The 24,142-nt window shown below is 40.4% G+C and overlaps 1 protein-coding gene across 1 annotated transcript in view; it reads left to right on the top strand.

The window, feature by feature from the left end:
• The window catches only part of CNGB3 (cyclic nucleotide gated channel subunit beta 3), a 102,365-nt gene that overhangs the window by 15,727 nt on the left and 62,496 nt on the right, over positions 1–24,142 (top strand). The window contains exon 3 of the mRNA XM_032786422.1: positions 7,033–7,153. Within this exon, the coding sequence (XP_032642313.1) occupies positions 7,033–7,153 (121 nt within the window). The remainder of the gene's footprint in view (positions 1–7,032; positions 7,154–24,142) is intronic.

Here is a 24,142-nt window from a genome sequence, read left to right as displayed (position 1 = left end):
GAGTTCAGATTGCTGTCCAGAGCGGTCAGTGGTGCACTGTGGGATACCGCCTGGAGGCCAATAACGTCGATTTCCGTCCACACTAACTGTAATCCGATATGTTAATATCGAATTTAGCGCTACTCCTCTCTTCGGGGAGGAGTACAGAAATCGATTTAAAGAGCCCTTCATATCGATATAAAGGGCGTTGTAGTGTGGATGGGTACAGTGTTAAATCGATTTAACGCTCTTTAAATCGATTTAAACGCGTAGTGTAGACCAGGCCTCAGTATCACCATTTTTATGTACCTATCAGATCCTGTGGCAGGAGGGCTGGGAGCAGGTGGAGAGGGCAGCACTACACCAGTACAAAATACAGCCTGGGGCACAGGGAAACATTGGTGAACAGGAGAGAGGTACTGAGCACGAGCCTGTTTCAGCTGCTAGGACATAGGCTGTCTAAGTGGCTGATTTGGCTTAGGTGCCTAACTCCACAAGAAGGTTCATGACTGAGAATCCTGAGTGGGGTCAGGGTGGGAGGGAGCCAGTGTCTATCTCTTACTCATAATCCAGGCATACCAGGTCAGCGGCTTAGCACCTAAACCCCTCATCTAGCCACCCTCCCCTCAGCACTCCATTCCTGGCTAGCTTAGGCCGCCTGCTGCTCAACTTGCTGACTTCCAAGGATCCTTTGCTTGGGCACCTAACTCTCCGCATGCATGGTATAGGGAACCTGAGCACCTAGCGTTGGGCTAAGGATTCCATTAGGGAGCTGGTGCCTAAGGGATAAGGACTGAAAGGCTGAGAGGCACCACACCTCAGCACCTTTGCAAATCTGGACCTTTTTTCCTAGTTATAACTCAAATTCCAGCTGCTTCTACCTCCCCCTGTGCTCTGAGGATGAAATGAGCATGATAATATTCATGGTTAGCTGGCCTGCCTGGCCTAGCTCTCACTCTTCCCCCTGCTTCTGCTACCCTCAGAGCACCCAGTTAGTGCAAAGATTTTTAGGACCGGTGACACAAGCTCCTACTCAACCTGTTCCCATTGCCTGAGACCAGGCCTTCGAGTGAGACAGCTATGACCCACTCAGGGGCAGTACCATTTGATGGAGCACTCCCCATTTGCCAAGCATTGTTTGTATTCAGGAGTGAATACCTAAAAAAAGAGGTTGTGATAGCAATTATGCCTCGTACAACGTAGTGCCTAAAGAGTTTGCCTATGTCTGAAACCACTACTGAGAACAGTGGCAGCACAACCCCAAGAATGGGACTTATTATTGATAGTATTATGGTAGTGCCTAGGAGCTCTACACAGGAACAGGGCCCTAGCGTGCTACATACCATGCAGACGTAACAATAGTCCTTACCTGAAAAGTTTAAACTAAAGACAAAGTGTTGCCAATTTTTAATTTTATGACTAGTCTCAAATATTTTGTGCTTCTATTTAAGCCCCAGCTCCTGGAGTCATGTCATTATGTGAGATTTTAGCTTTCATTTAAAAAAAAACCCTACATTTTTAGCCCTTTTAGCAGAGGAAAAAAAACCTGGAAAGTATGAACCCTGAAGGCTCAGAAAACAGAAAGCAAATAAAAAGAATCTATAATGTATCATTTTAAAAAACTCATGACTTTTAAGATATGGTTTTTGAACGCTGGTGTTTGGCAATATTGCAAAGGTGACCAAAATATATATATATCAAAGGGAAAGGAAAGGCTGACAAAGTAGACATTCCTTTGCTTTCCAAAGCAGTGAAATGTAAGGTAAAATATGTTTTAGGAAAGTGTATGAAAGAGAAGCAGGGTAATATCAAAGAAGCTTGTCATGCTGCACTTATGTGGGGAGATCTTTTGGCTGTTCTAGCTGGTTCTTGCAACAGTTGGTCAGACCCCGTGACCATCCCTCTGCCTAGGAGCTAAGGGACATGTTGCCACCTCCAGGGAGCTGCACAGAGTCAGGTAGGGAGCCTGCCAGCCCCGCGCCAACCAGACTTTTAATGGTCCAGTCAGCGGTGCTGACCGGAGCTGCCAAGGTCCCTTTACGACCAAACGTCCCGGTCAAAAACTGGACACCTAGCAACCCTACCAAAAGAGAACCGGGAATACAGAGAGTCTAATGCATTCAGTCCTGGCCTGTCTTGAGCACTGGGGGCTGGGAAAGGGATGAACATATAGCTTATCTGTCAGCTGGTTTTGTTAAGTTTTATTGGAAGGAGGAATGGTGACTAGGTTACAAGGGTTATTTCTACCTCCTTGCAAGAAGTATCATGAGATTATTAGTATCTGTCTGGAATTTCCGCAAGACATAAGCAGAAAGAACCTTGGTTTAACAGATTGTCCCAGTGACAGCACCTTTAATAGTGCAAGACACAACTCTTGAACTGGAGTACAGTATAGACATTATAACCTAATGTCATAAGTTCACTTGTTCTGGAAATACTTGGGCTCATGTCCAGAGGCCAAAGTTCTAAACATTAATCCATACAAACAGTTTTTCTGTTTGTTTTAGGAGACAACCAAAACTTTTGAGTAGAGCTGTTTTGGAAATGTCCATTTCCCCACGGCTCAACCTACCCACCGCTTCCCCTCACACAAAAAGTTTAGGTGAAAGTGGGGGAATGGGAAGCATTCATCAAAATTTCAGGATTTTGTTAACTGGCTACAATGTTCAGAGTTTTGATTTTTTAAGGGAAATTTCTGTGGGAAATGTCAATTTTGTTTTTGACAAATTAGCTATTTTCCATTAAATTAAATTAAACTTGGACAGAAAAGTCCCTAGCAGCTATGTAGCTGGGTCTATTTTAATATATGTATCATTAGCATGAATGGGAGTTGTCCCCAGAAGTCATGTGTGCTCCATGATAAAAATAAACAAACATCCTTTGGATTGTATTTAATACGTTCAGAAGAAATTTTGTATGATAGGTTTTATTTTTGAAAAATTCTTCGAAATTTGAACCTCATGGTAATAGAAGAAGTCTGGCGATGGAGTCTGTCATGTTCCCACAAGAATATGCTCACATTAAAGAGATTAACAACTGGCTAACTGCTGCTAGAACACTGTGTCCAGTTCTGATGCCCACAGTTTAAGAAGGATGTTGAGAAGTTGGAGAGGGTTCAGGGAAGAGCCACAAGAATTATTAAAGGGTTAGAAAACCTGCCTTAGATTCAAAGAGCTCAATCACAATATCTATTTAGCTTAACAAAGAGAATGTTAAGGGTTGACTTAGTTATAGTCTATTATTACCTTCTTGGGGAACGAATATTTAATAACACGCTCTCCAATCTAGCAGAGAAAGATATAGCAATCCAATGGCTGAAAGGGAAATTCAGACTGGAAAACAGGTGTAAGTTTTTAACAGTGAGAGTAACTAACCACTGGAACAATTTACAAAGGGTCATGGTGGATTCTCCATCCCTGACAAATTTTAAATCCTTGTTGGATGTTTTCTAAAAGATCTTCTCTGGGAATTATTTTGGGAAAGTTCTATAACCTGTGTTATACAGGAGGTCAGAGTAGATGATCACAACGGTACCTTCTGGCCTTGGAATCTATGAATTTCAGTTAGATAGCTTTGGCTTATTCCAATTCGTTTCTTACTTTTTGTGAGCTTTGTTGCATGTAAGTTGTGCCTTTGCCTGGGGGAAGACACACTTCGGTCCCCTGGCCCGCCACTTCTTCAGTATTCACAGGAAGACCTGTAACTGAGACCTAGATCCACAAAGGGAAGTTTAAGTGCCTAGAAAAATCATTGAAACACTAACGGGATCCACAAAGCCTGAGTTAGACACCTAAGCTCCCTATACAATGCATGAGAAGAAATAGGCATCTAGGGCCAGATTTTAAAAAAATTATTTAGACGTCTGGTAGGATTTTCAAAGGCATCTAGGCACCTAACACGCATTGAAATTAATGAGTTGTAGGCATCTAAGTGCTTTTGAAAATTCCACTAGGTGCCTAAATATCTTTAAAAATCTTGCCCCTAAAAACATCCACAAAAGCAAAAATGCTAGGTAGGGTGCTGCCTGAGCTAACCGCTGCAGAAAGGAGGGTTCACAGAGTTCAGCCTCTAAATTCAGGCTGCAGGGAGGTGCCTGTTTCAGCTTGTAATTCACAGCCAGGAACTTTCTCCTGGAGAGGAACAGTTTAGGTGTATCATAAGCCTTTCTCCCAAATCTGGACCTTAGCGTCCAAAAATCTGGATGCCTAGCATGAACCCCTCTAAACTCAATTTACCAGCTTAGATCTGATCTCACTGCCACCATCCAAAATTTCCAGGGTTTTGGCCCCCTCTGGTCTCCCCAAAACCTTCCCTGGAGGGACCCCAAGACTCAGAAACCCTGAGCCTACAACAAAGGGAAATAACCCACTTCCTTTCTCTCTCTCTCTCTCACCCAGGCTTTCCTCTTGGCTACCTCGAGACGTATTGATGCCTCTCTTTACATACCACTAACAACGAAGCACTGTCTCCTTTATTCCCAAGAGACCCCCCAATACAAAGGAAAAGAATAGAATGATTTATTTTCCCCTTTCCCACAACTCCCTAGGTGCTGCAGAGCTTACTCCGCTAATCTTAACCCAACAGAGAATTCCATTCTTGGTTCCTTACCTACCCAGAGAGCAACTCAAAACGTTTACAAAGGAAACTTATATAAAAAAAAAGGAAAGAAAAAGCATAAGAATATAAACTCTGCATCAAGATAATACGGGCTATGCTTATAAGAAAATTAAGAATAACGGTCTGATTCAAAAGATATCCATTTGAACATTCCAGCAAGTACCACGATGTAAATTCCAAACAAACATAAAAGCCTATATGTTGTTCTCGCTTAATTACAAGTTGGACACAGGAAGATGAAGAGCAAGAACTTCCATGAGTGAGAGATCAGACAAAAGACCCAGAGTCCAAAACTTCCCTCCTTGACTTTGAAAAATCCGGTTTTCTGATTGGTCCTCTGGTCAGGTGTTTGGTTCCCTTTGTTAATCCTTTACAGGTAAAAGAAACATTAACCCTTAGCTATCTGTTTATGACAAGGTGACTAAATTATTTCTTGTGAGAAGTTAGGTTCTGGGCTGACTCCACACAAAACAGCCACAGGGAGCAGGACCTGCCTTTAGCCCACAGATTAGAGGATTTACCCAGAATGCATGAGATCGCAGTTCAGTTCTTCACTCTGCCTGAGGAGAAGAGACTTGAAGAGGGGTTTCCCAGCTCTCTAGTTAGTGCCCTAATCACTAGATCATAGACTGATTCTCGCTCTCTGGTCCAACTGAAGAGGAACAGCTTCAACAAGAGATACTGAGAGATTCCTATAGCAGAGTACCCCAGTGGTTAGGGGACGTACCTGAGAGGTGGGGAATACCAGTGGGAATTGAACTAGGATCTTCCAGAGCCTGGCTGAGTGCAATAACCATTGGATTATAAAGGGAGGTCGTCCCCTTCTCCAGGGATTATGTGTGGAGTTAGGCAGCCTCTGACTATGCCTACTGATCAGGTCTTACAGACAAAAAAGGCAGAGGAACACCTATATTCCCCTGGTTTGGGATCACACTGCAGTTTAGGCTTTTGGATGCCAAGAGTGAGGCACCAGCATGCATGCATGCCCTGAAGCAAAAACTGAGTTGCCTACAGAGCTTTTACAGCAAAAGTTTAGGCATCAAGTGAGTTCAGATGTCTGCAGGCTGAGGCAGCAGCTGAGTGTGGGGGTTGTGGATCACAGTGGTGTATAAAACAGACTGAGATACCTAAATCCCTTTATGGAGGTGGGCCTAAGAGAACCCATAGGTAGCAGCTCAGAGAGTAACTTCTTTCATCTTGTTTAGAATTCATGCATTGTTTTTCTCCCTGCTTGTTAAATTGTGAATGTAGGTTTTAAAATTATCGATTAAATTAAGCTTCCTTGTGTACAGCTGTGGTATCGCAGTCTCCTCTCCTGTTAAGATGAGGTTTGCTGACCAGTTAATGTCACACTGTGATCTAATTCAGCTTGTGTTTTTATAGTCACCAAACTGGCCTGCTTTCCTACTTTAGGGCTTCTTTTCAAATACTGTAGCAAATAATGGCTTTGTGACTTGGCAACTGAACAGTTCAAGGCAGTGAATGGCTGTGCACCTCTGCAAAGCCATAGTGATGAACACCAACTCTTATACACAGAGATTAACATTAATCATAAAATTAATCCTATTTTATCTAAAGGTTATGTGTGGATTGACTTTTTTTCTCAATTCCCTTGCATCTTAAAATTGAAATACAGTATATACACAAGAAAGGCTCCAGATTTGTTATGATCTAACTGCCAGGCTTTTTCCCTATCATATTACAGTTACAGTATTTATTAAGGTTGGGATTGTGCCCATTGGCAAATGATTTTTCAGTATGAAAATTAAAATATCAACTAAGACTAATTAGAGAAAGGAATGACATAGGATAAAGGTCAGGAGGACTTACAATATGCATACAGAAAGGCAAATTTTAGCTCTAATTTCCTTTTAAAACTAAGCAAATTGTAAATTCCGTTTTTCTTTAAAAGCCAAAAAGCTCTACATATACACACTTTTAGGTAACATTTCGGAGACAGGCAGGTCTGTTGTGCAAACTAAGGCCAGAGAAGATTAAATTAAGAACAAAATGCTTTTGTATGAATTTTCCCTAATGTGAACCATACAAAAGCAAAGAAGTCAGGTGGAATCTTCTCTTTGTTTTACCATCCTGGATTTTTCAAACTATATGATCTGATGGTCATATATACACACAACCATCCTATAACACTGCATGAGTCCTCGTAGTTTGAACTGATCATTGTTGTTTTGAGAGCGGCCAACAAATCTATACTGATAAAACTCAATTATACACCTCTTCCACAGGATACCTTCATCATCACCCTTTTTGGTGTAAATGGTATTAAATCAAATCTATGCAGGAAGTTCTTTAGAAAACTGAGGCCTCCAAATATGTAACTTGTGGAGTTTTCCATAAAAGCAGCAACAGCATCTAAGATGCCCTTTTTCATTAGCTGTTCTAAAATAGTGCTTTAAATATTACTGTCTGTTTCAGATGCAGACACAGCTCCAGCAAAGTCACCTGTGTCCCTAAAGACTGAAAAGCCAGCAGAACCAACTGGGATAATACAGGAACAGAGTCAACAGCCCAACAGTGGGAAAGATGATGATGCTAAGTAAGTAATTAGTATAAAAGATCATTTATTTTTCTTCTTGACATCTGGTAATAACTTTGCACTGCTGTGTCCTGTATTTAGGCTGTATTTAGGTATTTAATTTTCATTTTGATAGATTGGATGTTTCTATAAACATTTTTTATTTTTATCAATTTCAGTTGTCACAATTGCACAAAAGTATGGTTTTAAAGCTTTTTTTCCCTATTTTTATTTATATTTCACAGTTGTGGGAAACTATGTGGGGGTCAGCTATTATTTATTTAATGACAGTAGACATTTAGATATAAAAGAATTAAAGCTTTATAACATGGATTGTATATTTTAAAATGTGATGTTGACAAAATAAATAACCTTAAATCAAACTAAGCTTTCAAATAGCAATTTTGCTCTGTAAATTCCAAATATCAATGGAAATTTTTTTGTTAGTTTGTGTGTGTACAGTGAAATTGATGTTTACTGTTAAAATCTAATCATTCCAAGCCTATTATATTATAATTGTCTATTAGGCTCTCAGATACCATGATAATGACACAATAGAAGAACCTGAATATATTACTGTTATCTCATATAATTCTATGACAACCATCAGCACGCCACCACAAATGAAATTTCTCAGTATCATGCACTTTTGATAACTTCACCTGCACTCAGTATGCTAATCTAGCTATTCCCACCCACCTCACCCTCAATTCAAGCACTGATAAGAGCAATTTTCTCCTTGTAAATGAAAAACACATTTTATATATTTAACACAATTATAAATGCTGGAGGCAAAGTGGGGTTTGGTGTGGAGGATGACAGCTCGTGACTCCCCACATGTAATAACCTCATGACCCCTGGAGAGGTCCCAACCCCCCATTTGAGAACCCCTGCTTTAGTACCTCTGCTTGAATTCTGATTCAGCAGCTAGCAAAACCCCACTGAATTACCCCATTTCAGTAACATAACTTGTCTGGAAATCCAAATGCACATCTCTTTTCCTCATTTATTATTTGTTTACGTCAGATGCATGAACCCTGTATAGAGATGTAAAAGTGGGTTTTTTTCCTGAATCATGTTAACAGATAGACATTGATTCCAGACATTATATAAAGGGTTGGGATGTGCTTGTCTGAGAAGAGAGAAACAGGGGCAGGGATAGAGTTTTCCCCTCTAGGAACAACCAAGCTTTGGAGAAAGTTCAGGCTTCAACTTATATTTTGTTGTCATTTTTAAGTTAAAAATAAATGCAAATCTTGGAAAAGGAGTATGCTTAAACTATAACCATTATGCATATGCTCTCAGAGCCAGGTGAAAATTCCTCCTGCTTACATTTACTCATCACACTTCATAACTATCCAGAATACAAAGAAACAGCCAATCCCTGACCTGCTATTTATAGAGAAGATTAACTATTTCCTGTTTTTCACCAAGAGAGCTTGTAGGACAATGACCAGGAATAAATGAGCAAAATAGTAACGCACACTCCTCTAGAAAGAATATACTTGACACAAATACTCCCACTAGAATGATTGGAAATCTTATAAGTAACTTGACAATTTAAATGTGAATCAGCAGGTCAACAATGAAAACCCAGCTAAAGTGCCTTCATTGTGCCATTGCTTTGTATGTTATTATGGGCCTGCTGCTCCATTTTGAGTTGTGTAACCATGGTTAACATAATTGCAATATGCTTGTGAAACAATTAAAGCATATGCTGCTTAATTAACAAGAGAGAAAAGTCAGCCTGTGAAGTAGATTTTTCTTAACTCCTGTATGTATGCCCTGTTTTGCCCGCTATATTTTGTTTTTCATAGAATATCTATTTATTATCCACTAAGAGTCAAAGCATAATAAGGGGATGATTGCTCTTCTGGAGGATTAGAAGTCGTGAGTATGCATGTTGGAATGTCCTGAATGGACATATTATGAATCAGATGCTACATTGCGTGTATCTAAAGGCTGATGCACACATGACCCCAGACAATCCACTATCACAAAAGCTGCACTGTTATGGTTATTACATATCAATAAATGCCTGCATTAGAGACGGTTTAATTTTTTTTTAAATTGTTAGAGCGCTGGCAGTGTATTCAATACTATATGAAAATTGGGAGGGGGACACAGAAGATTTTTTCCCCTAGTAGCTTGCAGTCTAAGGGCTCAGTCCTGCAAACACACACAGGAGCGACATAAGTCATGGGCATAATCCCACTGAGGCCAGCAGAACTAGTCACAAGTGTAAGTATTTACAGGATTGGATCATGAGTGTATACACCTTCCAATTCATCTATATTAAATTAGCTTTTAACTCATGATGCAGCACTTCCTGTCTTTTTTGTGAATCTCTTCTGAAAGATCAATTTATTATCCTGTTGGATGAGTCACTTAGCTCCTAGCAGTGACAGTATTCACCCCTGGAAATTTCCATGGATGCTGATTGTCCATTAGCAAGAGAAATGACCTGTTTTGGGGCTATGCATGTCAGCACTCTGATTTTGAAATATAAAAAAATAAATTGTGATGGACATTAATAAAGAGTAGGCAGACATAGCTTCCTTAGTAACATCTAAGCATTAGATCTGAAAAGGAGAGATACACTTGAATGACTGATGTGCTGTGTAGCTGAATGATGACTCAGTGACTGAAACTTTTAATGTCTGTTTCCTAATGATTCAGATAAGGATTCAGTACTAGTCTGGTTTGTCCATTAATACATTGTTGCTCACTCCACCTATAACAAAACAATGGGTTGTTTCTAGGAATAAATTTTTGCTGAGATATGGCAATCTCTTTTTGGGAGCTAAGTATATGCAGTCTCTTCACAGCAGGGACAGGGAGAACAGTCTAGCATTCCGAATCTTATCAGCATTCTAATAGAAGACAGTTAAGTCTTGGAATAACAAGACAATTGCAGCTGTAATAATATTTAAAGATTACTGTATATAGGCACACTGAGAAGTTTTAAAATGGAATATACACTATGTATGTAATAAAACCAAATTGCCAAATATTACATACACACACAGCAAAGGTTGTATCTAATCTTTGCTCCTTTTCTTATTTTCTATGTAAAAATGTTGCATTTTGGTTTTAGCAATTTTAAACTTGAATTTAGAACTTGTCTTTTTCAATGTGTGACAAGGACCTTAAAATGATTTATAAAAACCACAACCACCGCAGAAAACTTATAACTGGCTGAGCAAAACAAGGTCTAACACTCAGTGATATTTTTGTTTGTAATGCATTAACTTTGGAATGCTGCATCTGATCTATGCCAAGATTTTAGTGAATGATCTAGGGACCAATGGGCACAACTGTACTGATTCTGGTGTAAATTGGAACACCAGAAAATCTGAGATACAGAAAACCAGGGCATGAGGAAGGACTGTCTGGGCCTCCATGGGAGGGTGGGGCTTGGTGCCACTCACTCCTTCCACATCCTTCTAACGTTTAAATGGTGACACACCAAAGAGCATGAGGGGAGAGCACTAAAACATCAATGGGCCCCCTGTGGTGCTGGAACTAGGGCAGCTGCCACACTCTCTGGCTTGAAGTTGTAATAACAAACACCAAATAAATGGTTTCCATCAGCAGTACCCCCGCTATAAAAATTGTTTCAGCACCCCTATGGGCCCCACATACCCACATTCCTGGCCCAGTTTTCCCTCGTGAAGCCATCGATTGGCCCCACAGCCCCCCCTCACACTGAGCCAGGCCCAAGGAGAAGCCGTTTGCCACCTGTCCAGGTTTTTTCAGGACTTTTTTTAAGTTGGTGTCCCAGGAAATCACTAAGTCTTTCCAAGATATTAAAAGTCCTGGGTTTGGTATCTCCCATTTCCCTGCCCTCAGCCTTTCCCTCAGGATTTCCTCTCTGTACAAGGGGCCACTCTTGGTTTGGTCCCAAAAGTTTGTGCCCTGGGGGCGAGAGGAAGACAGCCTGCCTCAGAGAAGAGCATGTGGCGTGCTGCCTGCAGGGGATCATACCATGGGAGGCCCCTTGTATGGAAGGGAAACCTGGAGGGAGAAGCAGGCAGAAGGCATGAGAATGGATTTACCAAAACCAGGACTTTTAGTGTCCTGAGGAGATTTAGTAATTTCCTGAGACCCCAACTTAGAAAAAATAGATGATCCTGAGAAAATCTGGAAGGGGGGCAACCTTCAGGCTTGTAGAGGAGGAAAGTGGGGATCTGGGGGGAAGGGCTTCCTCGGGTTAGGGGCAAGAGTGTGGGTAGAGACTGGAGTTGGCAGTAGGGAAAAAGCAGGAGCCTGGGGGTGGTGGGGAAGAAAAAGCTGGGATCTAAGAGGGAAACTGGATGGGTGGTCATGAAAGCAGGGACCTGGAGTGGAGGTGAGGAGGAGAAAGCAGGGCCTCAGAAGGGATGAAGGAAGACTCAGAAAAAGGGAAGGACATACAGGGCCCTGGGGGGATGGGGGGAATGAGGGAGCAAAGAGTTGTGCCATGGGCAGGAGAAAATGCAGGATCCTGGTATGGGAGGAGGGAGGCACGCAGATCTGGGAAAGGGGGTAGAGCCCTGTACGAATCCAAAGTTGCATCCACATCCAATCCGCAGACATCCAGAGATATAAAGCAGATAGCCCCAGATTTGTAAGGCTCTAAAAATGGGGTAAAACAAATCCCCTGGCATGGGGGAAATTAGGGAATGGAAGGCCACATATACCCCTGGCATAATGGAGAGAACTGTAAGGGAGCAGGTCACAGAGGACACATAGAGCCCCCAGCCGAGGGAGTGGGTTGGGACAGTTGATGCGGGGAGTCCCTGAAATGGAGGGATATGGGCAGAATGCGAGGAGACCCTAGATAAAGTCTTAGTGTATTTCCTTTCTATCTTTCTTGTATACTAAGTTGTTACAGGTTTATTGTTTGTGTAATAGGAGCGCTTAGAAATTCCAGTCAAGGGTCATTGGCGTAAGTGCAACACACACAAATAAGATAGTCCCTGCCCCAGAGAGTTCACAATCTACATGCTGGATTGTACATGACAGGTGAATGAAAGAGACACGTGTAAACAGAACTTTAGAAGCTCTCTTTAGTTGCTTCCTACTATTGTTCATTTATGTCTAGAGAGGGACATGAGTTCAATCAGGTAGCTCATCCCCTGAATCTAGACTCTTCAGATAAAATGAAATGCAATTTTAAACACACCTTCCATGATTCAGGTTTTGCAAAAATCAAAATCTGTCTAGTAACATTTTATAAAAACCTTGGGCTCAAATCCTGCAAGCTATTCCATGCTGGCAGATCCCTTAGCTCATGTGCAGCCCCATTGACATCAGTGGGACTTCATGCAGGTGGAGGATCTGACCATGCAGAGCAGCTTGCAGGACAGGGGCCTTGATTTGTCTAATGCAAGATGTGACATAACCAGAACCTTGATGGTTTAGATAGTTTGGAACCAGTTTCCATGTTATCACTGGCTTGTCAAACCAAAATCCAACAGAACTGGTTTTACAAATGCAAGCCTCACCACTCCTTAGCCCAACTCCAGTTAGTTTCACAACTTTTTGATCAAAGCAACTGATGTCTTTATGTATGTTGGCAATAGTGGATTTTGTCTATAATGAATGATTGTAATAGGTTATGGAGGCTGGCTAAAAGAGAAAACGTTTGTTCACAGAAACCCTACTATGCAGAAATGAATGGAAAAGAAATACATGAGCATGTCATGACAGTTTAATGGGCTTTTTTTAAATCTGTTACACTGAATAAGTGTGTGTGGCTTTGGTTATTTAAATCTGATTAAGGATATGACTACAGCTGGGGGAGGAGGGGAAAAGGGGAAAAAAATCAGGAAAATATTTATGCAAAAACTTGCACAAAATTTGACACTTATTTTTCATGTTCTCACCCTCTCAAGAATCTGTCTGAGAAGTTTCAGGGACTGAAAATTATTCACACTGAAACACTCCAAAACATTAAAAGTTGCTTTTGAATACAGCTGTTACGGTGAATTTTGAAAAAAGATTGAATATCAAGAGCCCTTAAAAACTACATGATCTAGAGGATTTGGCAGAGAACCAAAGCCAGAAAGCCCTGAGATGTAGTCCTAGCAATTTCTCCAAGGACTATATTTAACATTTAAATTCAGACAGCACTTTACTAATGTCTCATTATACATATGGGGAAACTAAGACACAAAGTTATATGACTTGTCCAGAGTTAAGCAGAAAAATTTTAACTCAGATACTACTTAATCAGGTAATCTGCTAGAACATCCCCTCCCCTCCCAATAACAAACTGTCAGTGAGATAGGTTTAATAATCAGTACATGTCAGAAGTGGTGATAGCATGGTCTACATGCAAACTTGCACAGGTTCAACTAAAGATGTGTTGTTCTAAATCAGTTTAGCCAAATAGATGCACAACCCTGTGTAGCCACTTATTTCAGTTTAAGGGTGGCTTGCTTTATATTGATTCAGCTGAAGTCTATTCTTTACCAACTAAAGCTAAAAAATGTGTTTACAAAGTAAGAGTATCTACATGCATCTTTGCCCCAATTTAACTAAAGGGAGTTTTAAACAGATATAAATTAAGCCACTGCAACTTTCTGGTGTAGATGAGCCCTTTGATTTTCTCAAATCATTAACTGGTCAGTTGCATGACTGAGAAGTTATGTGGGTTGCTTACCAGGAAGAAAATGTGTTTATTTTTTGCAACTCACCTGAGTATAGTTTACAGGGATGTGGAACTTATCAAGAGGAGTTTCCCTTATTCCATTTCTTCCTCCTGAGAGAATTTGATTTTTGTCCTCCACAATCACTAAGACCTAGGTCCACAAAAGGACTTTAGATACCTAAATCCAAAATTTAGGCACCAATGAGATCCTCAAAATCCCTGCTCAACAGCTGCCTAATCCTGGACGTGCCTAAATTCACCTGATGCCTACATTTTCACTATTAAAGCTCTCCAAATACATAAATTCTGCCTCTGGGCATGAGCACTGCTGCCTCTATCTCATGCCCAAGCCCTAGCACAATCCTCAAACTAGGTGAAGATAGGCAGTGCTCCACTCAGCTCATTTGCATGGTCCTCCACACAGAACAGCCTGGAGAGAAGGACTCCCTTATAACCTTTAGTCCAGTAGTTACGCACTCACGTGGGGTGTGGGAGACCCCATTCAATTCCACATTCTGCCTGATAAGGAGCAGGAATCTGAACATGGGTTTTCCTACCATTCAGATGAGTGCCTCAGCCACTGAACTACTTAGTCCCTCTCACTCGCTCCCATGCATATTTAATTATTTATACAAAGGGGAACAACTTCAATAGCAGAGACTAAGAGGGACCCATAGCAGAGTATCCCAAAGAACGATGGCTAGACTGATCACTTGGAGGTGGAAAACCCGTGTCCACATACCTTCTCCTCATTCAGCAGAAGGGGGAATTGAACTGGAGTGCCCTAACCACTGGACTAAAGGTTATAAGGGAGGTCTCTTCCTTCAACTACCAAAGGGGAATAGGATTTGGGACTCTTCTCTCCCCAGCATTTGCTGTTGGTTATCTTAGGAGGCTCCCTGCCTACCATACTAGATTTTGTGGTTCCCATTCCTGAGTGCGTGTGTCTCTCCATGCATTGTATGGGGACTCTATGTGCCTAACCTAGGCTTCCACTCAGTTGATAGGCACCTGAAAGTTAGATACTGGAATGCTCAACTCTTTTGTGGATCTGGCTCTCTGAGCTGAAAATGACAACTCAGTAGTAAAAAGGAGACAGAAAAGAACACCAAACACTGATAGCCAATTGCTGAAATGTAGACTTGCAGATGTAATCAGTACATGATTTATAGACTGAACCCAATCATATGATGGCTTCTCAGCTACTAATACACATTTAATATTACCTAGGTACATAGACTTTATGAAAACATGTTTACTTAATTATGGGGGATTTGAGGTCTCAAGTGGTTGGTAATGAGATTGGCACCCTCATCTTTAACTGATTGAGCAAATCAACTGAAAGTCATTAACATCTGATAACTGTTCAGTGGTCTAGGTATAATGAGTTGGTCATTTTAGTCCAGATCCTGATGTTAGGTGATTAGGAGGGAATCTTAGCTTTTTTTCTTTTTAAAGAAAGGATCTAGCCCTTGAAGTTGCAGAAAAAAAGAGCAGTAAAATATGATCTGACTGCACTAAACAAGCTCAAAAACACAGCAGGCAAAAAGCACCCAAAATATATTATATTTTAAAGTCTCATATTTTTGAAGCGATCATGAGCTTTTGGGACTTGACTCATGATTTGTGATAACTTGGGGTTTCTGATTCTGGATATAAAAGTTGAGGTATCATGAATGTTACGTGCCTGAGTGCTCTGCAAGGACGAGGCCCACACATACAGTGAGTTATTTGGCTTTAATGAAGGTAAAGTGACACATCCGCAACGGGGACCCTGGGCGTTGCTGTCACTTAGGCGGGGAACCCAGCACCGAAGCTCAGCTTGGCCTGGGTCGGAGTCCAAAGGCAGACCGGGAGCACACAGCTATATATACACAATACAAAAGCATCTCATACATATGCAAAAAGGGACTTCCCACAGGCTATGTCCGCCCTTTGGCCTAAGGCCATACAAACTGGTTTCAACCAGTTAAAAGCAAGTTATAACTGGCATGCTGTGTCCTACAATGACCGGCCACTTAGCAAGCAGGGGCTCTTCACAAGGCCGCCGAGAAAGCGGAGACACCCTAGCTAGGCCGTGACACAGTCTTCCATAGTCCCCTACAATGAACTAATGACTTTTTGATATAACTGAGTTCGTAATTCAGCTCTGATGAATACACCTGAAAAGGCGGGTTTAGCTCCAAATTTTCATGTGAATATTGAACTTATTTGTGTCTTGATCAGAATGCAAGATGCAACTTCAAAGACTGAAAAATTGTGGTTTCACCCAGCTTCACCTTTCCCTGGCTATGTTGAACATCCCAAGCCCAAACCTTCTCCCCACCCCTCCAACATTTGTTTAAAAAACAAAACCAAAAATAAAAATATAAAAGATTGGCCTTGTGTTTCTTCCCATTCCTGTTGAATCCAAAGGAAGAGAGAACCCTGCTTCCTACCCCTATATCCATAGTCTCCTCAGTATTTAAATGGCTGTAGCAATTTTAGTCTTCTGTGCTCTGTGGCACCTTCAGTATGGTTTTCTAAAGCCTTGGCTCCCAGCGGTATCTATTGCTCAAGCTGGAAGAGAAACATAATGTGCCTCCTCCACAAAACCTTTCCTCCCTCTCCTCTGTCTTATCCAATAAACAACAGTGAGCGGTTGCTGTGTTACATAACCAAGGGGGCTTTCCCACCTTCCCAACACAGTAGCAGGAGCAGCAGATTGTATTTTAAAAAATAATTAAAAATCTAAACATGAGAGAAAAGCTGACTTAACCAATATTAGTCACCGTATTTATTGTTAGCTTTGGGAGGCACTTGTGTGATATCTGCACTATAGTGATGATGTGGTATAAGAACCTTTAAACTCACCCAGCACAACTAAAGATACTACTGTATTTACTTCATGGTATCTGATGAGAAGCCAAAATGGAGCCTGGAGCCCTTGCCTCCAGCAATCCTAACATACCCCAATGCAGGGGTTACCAAGTAGCAATGCTCCAGAGCAGATGGAAAGCCCACACTATGTTGAAATGGTCCCACTCCAGCAGCTCAGTGAGAGACAGTGATACAGCACAGAAGATGTAATCCAACCATAGACAAAGGAAAGCCCTCGCATATGTTTTCAGCTCCTGTTCCAATGTTTTTCATTTATGTAGGAGGAAGGAAAAATTCCAAACATCTTTCTTATCACTTATATTCTCCCTGCATAGACCTTTCAGGGACTGTCACTTTCAGTTGCTAAAGTTGATTTATTGCAGTGGATAAATTGTGTAGTTGTAAATTAAATAGAAAAATACTGATGTACCATCTGTTCCAAAATGGATTAAACTACAAGGGTCAAAACTAAGACATACAGACCTAGAGCCTTAAAATCTCATCGGTATTGCAGGAAGCAGTAGTCTATGTTATTTAATGGATTTCACCCTGCAGGACAAGGTGGTGGCAAGCTTACAATTAAAAGAGTATCACAGAGAGATTTTCAGTGAAGACTCTAAATGCAGTAAAAGCACAAACATTTAATTGTACAGTCTGTGAAAGGCTGTATTCTTTTTTAATTTCTTGGTATTGTTGTATACTAAGATTTAGTCATAAACATAATCTAGGTAAATAAGTGGTTAATAATTCTTATTTTAGACTTTGTAAGAGTGCTGGAGTCCTATAGTTCCTCATACTGTGGTGCTGATTTACTTCTTTAATTATAAGTATTCTGTATAAAGTCTTTCACTGATATAATGTTTTGCATAATACCAACATAAAGGACAGTAAAACTAAGAGAGATACCATTAGTGAAACAAGAATTATGAACTTTGACCTAAATATTCAATTCTTCTATTTATCTGTCAGGTTATTTGTTTTAAAAAATCGCCAGCAAAAGGATTTAACCTTGTTAGTGATATTATGTCAAAAATATGTGGTCACTCAGTTCATACAGTGCAATACTCTTGCTAAATCTCAAGAAACATCTATTTACAATGCTCATTTTAAATTAGTTAAATGCAAACTGATGATTCCATTATAAGTAATGCATATAGCATACCTATAGTTAACGTTACCTGACACTTTTCACTATAGGACATTGTTTTCGGATACTTATAGCTTCAAACTTTAGCCCTTTGGGCTGAAAGTTTCTATGCCAGCTGTCTACCTGAGGCTGAATTATTTTGGAAAATTTCAGCAAAACATTTGAGCCATTTCTCAGAAAAAAGTTAAAAAAAAACACATTGTTTTGCCCACCTTGGTTTTAAGATTCTTTGCATTATTTTGTTGAGAACATCTAGCTCCTCTATACCTTTTAGCAGGGACTTGGAATTTGACGGGTGGCCTTTGTGTCAGGGAGTATGAGTGCCTTTGACTAGCCTTATGAAAACTTGCCCAAATCTGGCCAAGTTATGAGCCTCTGAAAAATCTCAGTTCACATACGCTTAAATAAAGAAAGTTGCTAGCATTTGTCAGCTAAACTCTGAAGATTCCACCTGCGCCAAGCATGTAGTAGCCCAGGGCTGCAGGGCCTGAGCAGAACTTTCCCTCCAGTTGTTCCTTCCTGGCAGCCAGGGATGCAATGGGACCAAACACAGGAATCTCTCTGGCCTGGAATCTCTCTGCCTCTGCCACAGAGTTACTGTGTGATGCTGGGAAAGTCACTTACCCCAGACTTCTCACAGATGGCATAACAAGGTGCACTCATCTCTTGAGAGCCTCATGCTGCTGTTTTTCATACTGCAGTCCTTTTCCTGCTTTTGGAATCCCCCTGTAGTTTATCAACCTCATTTGGTGAGTCTTCAGTAGCTTGGCCCTCCAGCTGGGTCAGACAATCAAAACGAACCCCTTCTGGGGTAGCAAAGAGTCCAACAAAACTTTATCTGCCCTCACTAGGATCTTCAGCCCCAGGCTCTGGGCCCTTTAAATTCAGCCCTTCACTTGGGCTTCCAAAGCCTTATCCCCCTTCTCAGGGTTTACACCATTTTGCTGGTGGCTTGGGGGCAGTGGGAAGGGAAACCCAGGCCTGACCCCCATTCCAGGTTCCAACCCTCTTCCCACCTGGCCCCTTTATCTCAATGCCTCTCTCTCCCAGCTTAAGAAAATGCAGCCAGAACCACTTTGGAAACATAAAGGCAGCAAACAAGACTACTTTAACTCTCACAGCATTACTTATCTATCCCAGGGAAAGTTTTGGCATCTGTCTTGTTGGCCCATGCCACTGATATTTTAAGGAGCAAGAGAAGACCACAACAAGCTGGCCACACTCTCAGCCATTCCATGGCAAAAGTAAATCTTCACATTGTATCATCTTTATTGAGAAGGCATGAGAATTCACACACCCCGTTCACTTTGCATTCATGGATATCAAGACCACATTTGACACAGGTGCCAGTGAATCTCTTTGGTTGATCTTGAAACTTGCAGGCCTCCTTGACAAGCTCTGTAGGGTGTTCCATCTCTTATATGATGCTCAAGCTGCACTATTGTAAATGGAAAAAACATACCTTCGTCTGAAGTAGGTCAGGTGTTCAACAAGAATGTGTTGCCACCCCTCAGCTCTTCAATGCCATCATAGACTACATGCTTGACACTAAGTAAATGCATTTTAGGCATACGCCTTACTAGTAAGACATCGATTTTGCCAATGACATAGCGCTAGTTATCAACTTAATGAACTAACTTGTTGCAGCTTTTAAATCCCTCAAAAGCTCAGCAACCAAAATCATCCTGAAAATTAATTGGGGTAAAAACAAATTTATTCTGGTTGAGAATTTGGAACATGTAGTGGCTTCTAGCATGTGAGTGGGTAATTACCCCCTCAAGTTTGTCTGATATTTCACATACCTCAGCTCTGTTATCAATAGCATGGGCAGCATCGAAAAAGAACATGAAGCCTGCACTGCAGAAGGGTCATCAGTAATGAGGCGCCTCATCAAGAACATCATTCACAAACTGAACTTTAATAGAAAATGATAAATGTACATTCAAAAGAAGAATTAGTCTTCCTATATTAGTCAACTCTATCCAGCTCTGAACCATACATTCTAATTATAATCTGGTGAGAATACAATTTTCTGGAAATTCTGTACTCATAACCATTTACTTATACACACAGTAATTTATGAGTATAAGTGTTTCAGCTGTTTCAGGCCCTGTTCTTTAATAATTCCTGAGGTAAGTTGAAGATTCCCCCAGACAGAGCAGACTTAATCACTCACGAATAGGAAAGCCCCCATGACACAACAGTACCAGATGTATGAATAAGTTAAGTGAGATAATCCTGTAACTTGCTGCTTCTCATAAGATGGTGTACTTGTTCTTTGGTAATTAGTTTTTTAAATGATTAAGTCTTTATTTAAAATGAGATCAGAGTAAATATTCAATGCAATTAAACTTCTTTGCATTGACATTAAAGGAAGTTTTTTTAAAAAAAAATAGTTAATTGATACTTTATATGTTCTTTTGACTTTCTCTCACATGGTTCATGCTGCAAAATTAGTAATTAAAATAAAATCTTATTCACATTTTAATCTGGTACCTGAGCCTGAGTTCTGTGTGCTCGGTATTGAGCTTGACTTCCCCTTAGAGAGTTTTCTAAAGAAGATGAGAGGATTCACAGCCTGTTGTGATTAAATGATTAAGAGGATTCTCAAAGAAACTGCTGTGGCAAATCTTTGAATTTAACAGAAGGAATTTCATGCAACTCAGATGATTAGTTAGGAGTTTGACATTATCTAGAATTGTACTTTTATATCAAAGGCGCTGGATAACTCCATGTAGGCGATGGCTTACGTCACATCTGTCATCTCCCTAGCTGTCTCTCTTGATGAAGAAAACACAAACAGGGCTGGAAGATAACTATCTGTGCATTTTAATTCAAGATCACTTGATTAATGCCGACAACAGCATCTCTCTGTATTACTTGTATAAATGTTCCGAAATAAAGTGTAACCATAAATTGTGATGGATGGTTCAGTTTGCATGGTACCTCATGAAACTTATTGTGCCCGTGAGTTGCTTTTATAGTGTTGATTATGTACATAATCAGAACAACTATCTATTAATTATGTTATTAATCATCATGTTTACGTTAGTTATATCACTAAGAAAGTGGATAGTAGAATGAAAGTAACATCAATCTAAATTCAAAATGTCTGGTGAAGCATGAAACAAGTTTCAGAATACAATGTAAATAAAAATTCTATCATCCCTTGTCAAGGGAAAAGGTGAGAATGCTGTCATCACTTCAGAGTGCCTGTACTATACAAGAAAAGTCCCTGTCCTTTTCTATCATTGATAGATATCACCATTTCTACATTTCAAATACTGTTCCACAAAAAAGGACAGGGAGAGATGATAGCAGTGGGGAAAAATGAACAATAAATATGTTTCGAAAGCTCAAATGAGAAGAATAGTTGAGTTAAGGTTCTTCTGTAATGGCACAGGCTCTAAAATGTCACCAATTAGTTTCCAAGGCTGGAAAATGAAATGTGTCTATATGTTGGAAATTCTGAAGGAACCTTGCCTTTGCATTTGTAAAGTCTCAGGCTATTAAGATTTTGGTAATAAAAGCTAAACCATTTTACGCTTTATCTCTAGAGCTTCGGGCCATTCTTAGCATTGCACAGCAGGAAATGGACAATTTGATTATGCCACAGCTATGTTTTCTATATCTATCTATCTTATATGGCCTCCATTGCCTTAATATCTGAGCGCCTCATAATCTCTAATGGAGAGATGCTTTTGGCTGTATTAAAACACATTTTGTGTGAATGGGCTCAGCTTATCAAATGATCCAGATCATTCTGTATGACCGCTCTGTCCTCATTTTTATTTACCGCTCTGCCAATCTTTGTGCCATCTGCAAATGTCATCAGCAATGGTTTTATATTTACTTCCAGATCACTGATGAAAATGTTGACTAGTGTTGGCCCTAGTACTGAGCCCTGCAGATCCCACTAGAAACATCCAAATTCAGTGTTGATTCCTCACTAATAACAACTTTTTGAGATCTGTCAGGCACACTGAAGAGAGCAAGAGGTTTCTGGACTCTTAGAGTTAAAGAAAGGGATGTCTGACTGTCAAGATCCCCAGTCATGGCTATGGGGAATCGCCAACTAACCTGTTTTGGCAGCTTTCCTGCAGCACAAAATGAACCAAACAGGGCCCATGAATATACTGCTTTACTGATATTCTACTGATACTGAGAAATAAATTTCTCAGTCACAAAAAAAAGCTTCCTCAACCATGTTATAATGTTTTATGAGTAGTTTTACAGCTGTGTGTTGTCATGTCCTTCTGAAAATTGGTTATTTAGACTAAATGCTCAACATACTGTATAGAAGACTACAAATTATTTGCATATGACATGGATTGTGTACTTAAACATAAAATGCAATGGCAGTGCTTCTCAAAAGTATAGTTTACCCCTATGGCAAGATCCAGAATTTTATTTTCAGATACATGGGGTACATTTGTAAAGCACAGTCCAAAACAAGGTTCAAAATATCTACTACAGACAGTGGCATGTGTAGATTTTCTCAGGCAGCAGTAGTACATATAGGCGATATGTTTTCTGATCTGTTTTGTCAGAGATTTTAATAAAAACAAATGTCTGAGCCAGACTACTTCATAGCTATTAAATACATAAACACAATCAGGACATTATTTCTCTACTTCGTTCGCCCTAGACCTTTTTTCCAAGTATATAGCAAGTTTCTACATATTTTTTATAATGACAGGAAGTATTAAAATACTTAAGAGTGATTATAATCTGGACAGACAAGACATCACACGCAGTGTAAGATAAAGAAAAATAGGCAGATGATTGTATAGACAAGGAAATAACAAGCAATGTGTATACACATATACATAAATGTGGGCCTGATTTTCCACTGCCTTGCCCAGGTACAGTCATTTACACCAGTGCAAAGTGGCAAGCCTAACCATTCTGTAGATGACTACATAATGTTGCACAAAAGTCAGGGTCAGGGATAACTACTTAAAGAATAAGTGTATCTGCTTTGAGGCAAATCCTAGAGCTCAGCACTCAGCCGGAGGGCAAGGAATCCTTCCACAGAGGCCAGGAGAGAAGCAGCAGAGGCTCCTCTGTGGCTGCTTTCATGGGGAAGAGACCAGCACTGAGGTGCAGAGAAGCTCAACAGAGGACATGCTGGAGGTTCAGAACTGCTCTGCTCTGAACCTCCTGCCTGTTGAGTCTTGCAGGTCTATTCAACATCATTTACTGAGCCAATTTTTTCCCCAGAAGATACGAGAGAGCTTTCACACTTACAATGGTTCAAGGAACGACCCAACTTGAAAATCAATACAATTTGCAATTACAGTTTGTTATATAAAAATGAATGTTGTGGTGATCTCAAAATGAGGAATTAGCTTTTCAATGGATCACATTTAAAATATGCTAGCCAAATAGCCCTAAAATGCTGAGGTAGCAAATCCAAATCAGAAAATATTACTACTGTAGTGTCCGACAAGTTCATATTCTTGGATATAGTTCTTTCAAAGAGGAGATTGAGCTTAGCATGGGACTCTGATCCCGAACATGGTCTGTTGTTCCTGCTGGCTGTTATATGTGAGTTCCACTACTGTTTATTTATTTGTGGATATTTATGTGATCCATATTTTTAAAGAGCTATTCAGGCCAGTAGGGGGTTTTACCATATACTAAAAGGGCAAACATAGGAGTATAAGCAAAAATAAACCCCGCAGCCTCTCCAAAGTCTGTAAGGAAGGAGGAAGGGAAAAGCACCTCAACCACAAACTCCAGTCATCAGTGCACAGATCCCATGCAGTCTCTCAAACAGGCAGATGCCAAACCACTTAGGATGTTATAGATCAAGATCAACACTTTAAGCTCCATCCCGAAACCAACAGGCAGCCAGTCTAAACTAAAAAAGCCCTAGAGTCATATATTCGTGGCAATAAGAGAGACAACTGCAATTTGCACTAGCTTGATTTTACAAGTTGATTTTAAAGCATAGCTCCATGCAGGTCAAGCACCTTCTCCAGATTGCCAGCTCTCCACAAGCAGCCTCTTCCTTATGTACTAACCACAGCAAATCCAACATATGCCATTTTATTAGGAGATGACAGTAGAGAGGAGGAGGCAATAAAAATGAAATGGAAAGTAGGACTGAGGGGAAAAAAATCAATCACTCAACAAGTATGGAATATATAACAGAAAACAGATACAGAATAGCATCATCGCCATCTGGGAGAGAAAATCTTTGCCAAAGGGTGACAGGATTCCACTGAGGTATACACTCATGACAAAACCCCACACAAACACCAAAGGAAACTTGAATTGCTGTTGGAAAGATTGTGAACTAGTGAGAAAAATCACACATATGTTTATTGGGAGTGACCTAAAATACACTCATTCTGGTCTA

Source organism: Chelonoidis abingdonii, chromosome 2 (assembly GCF_003597395.2).
Source record: "Chelonoidis abingdonii isolate Lonesome George chromosome 2, CheloAbing_2.0, whole genome shotgun sequence".
In the NCBI taxonomy this organism is placed as follows: Eukaryota; Metazoa; Chordata; order Testudines; family Testudinidae; genus Chelonoidis; species Chelonoidis abingdonii.
Note: the sequence above shows the minus strand (reverse complement) of the source record. Positions and strands in the feature narration are given on the sequence as shown.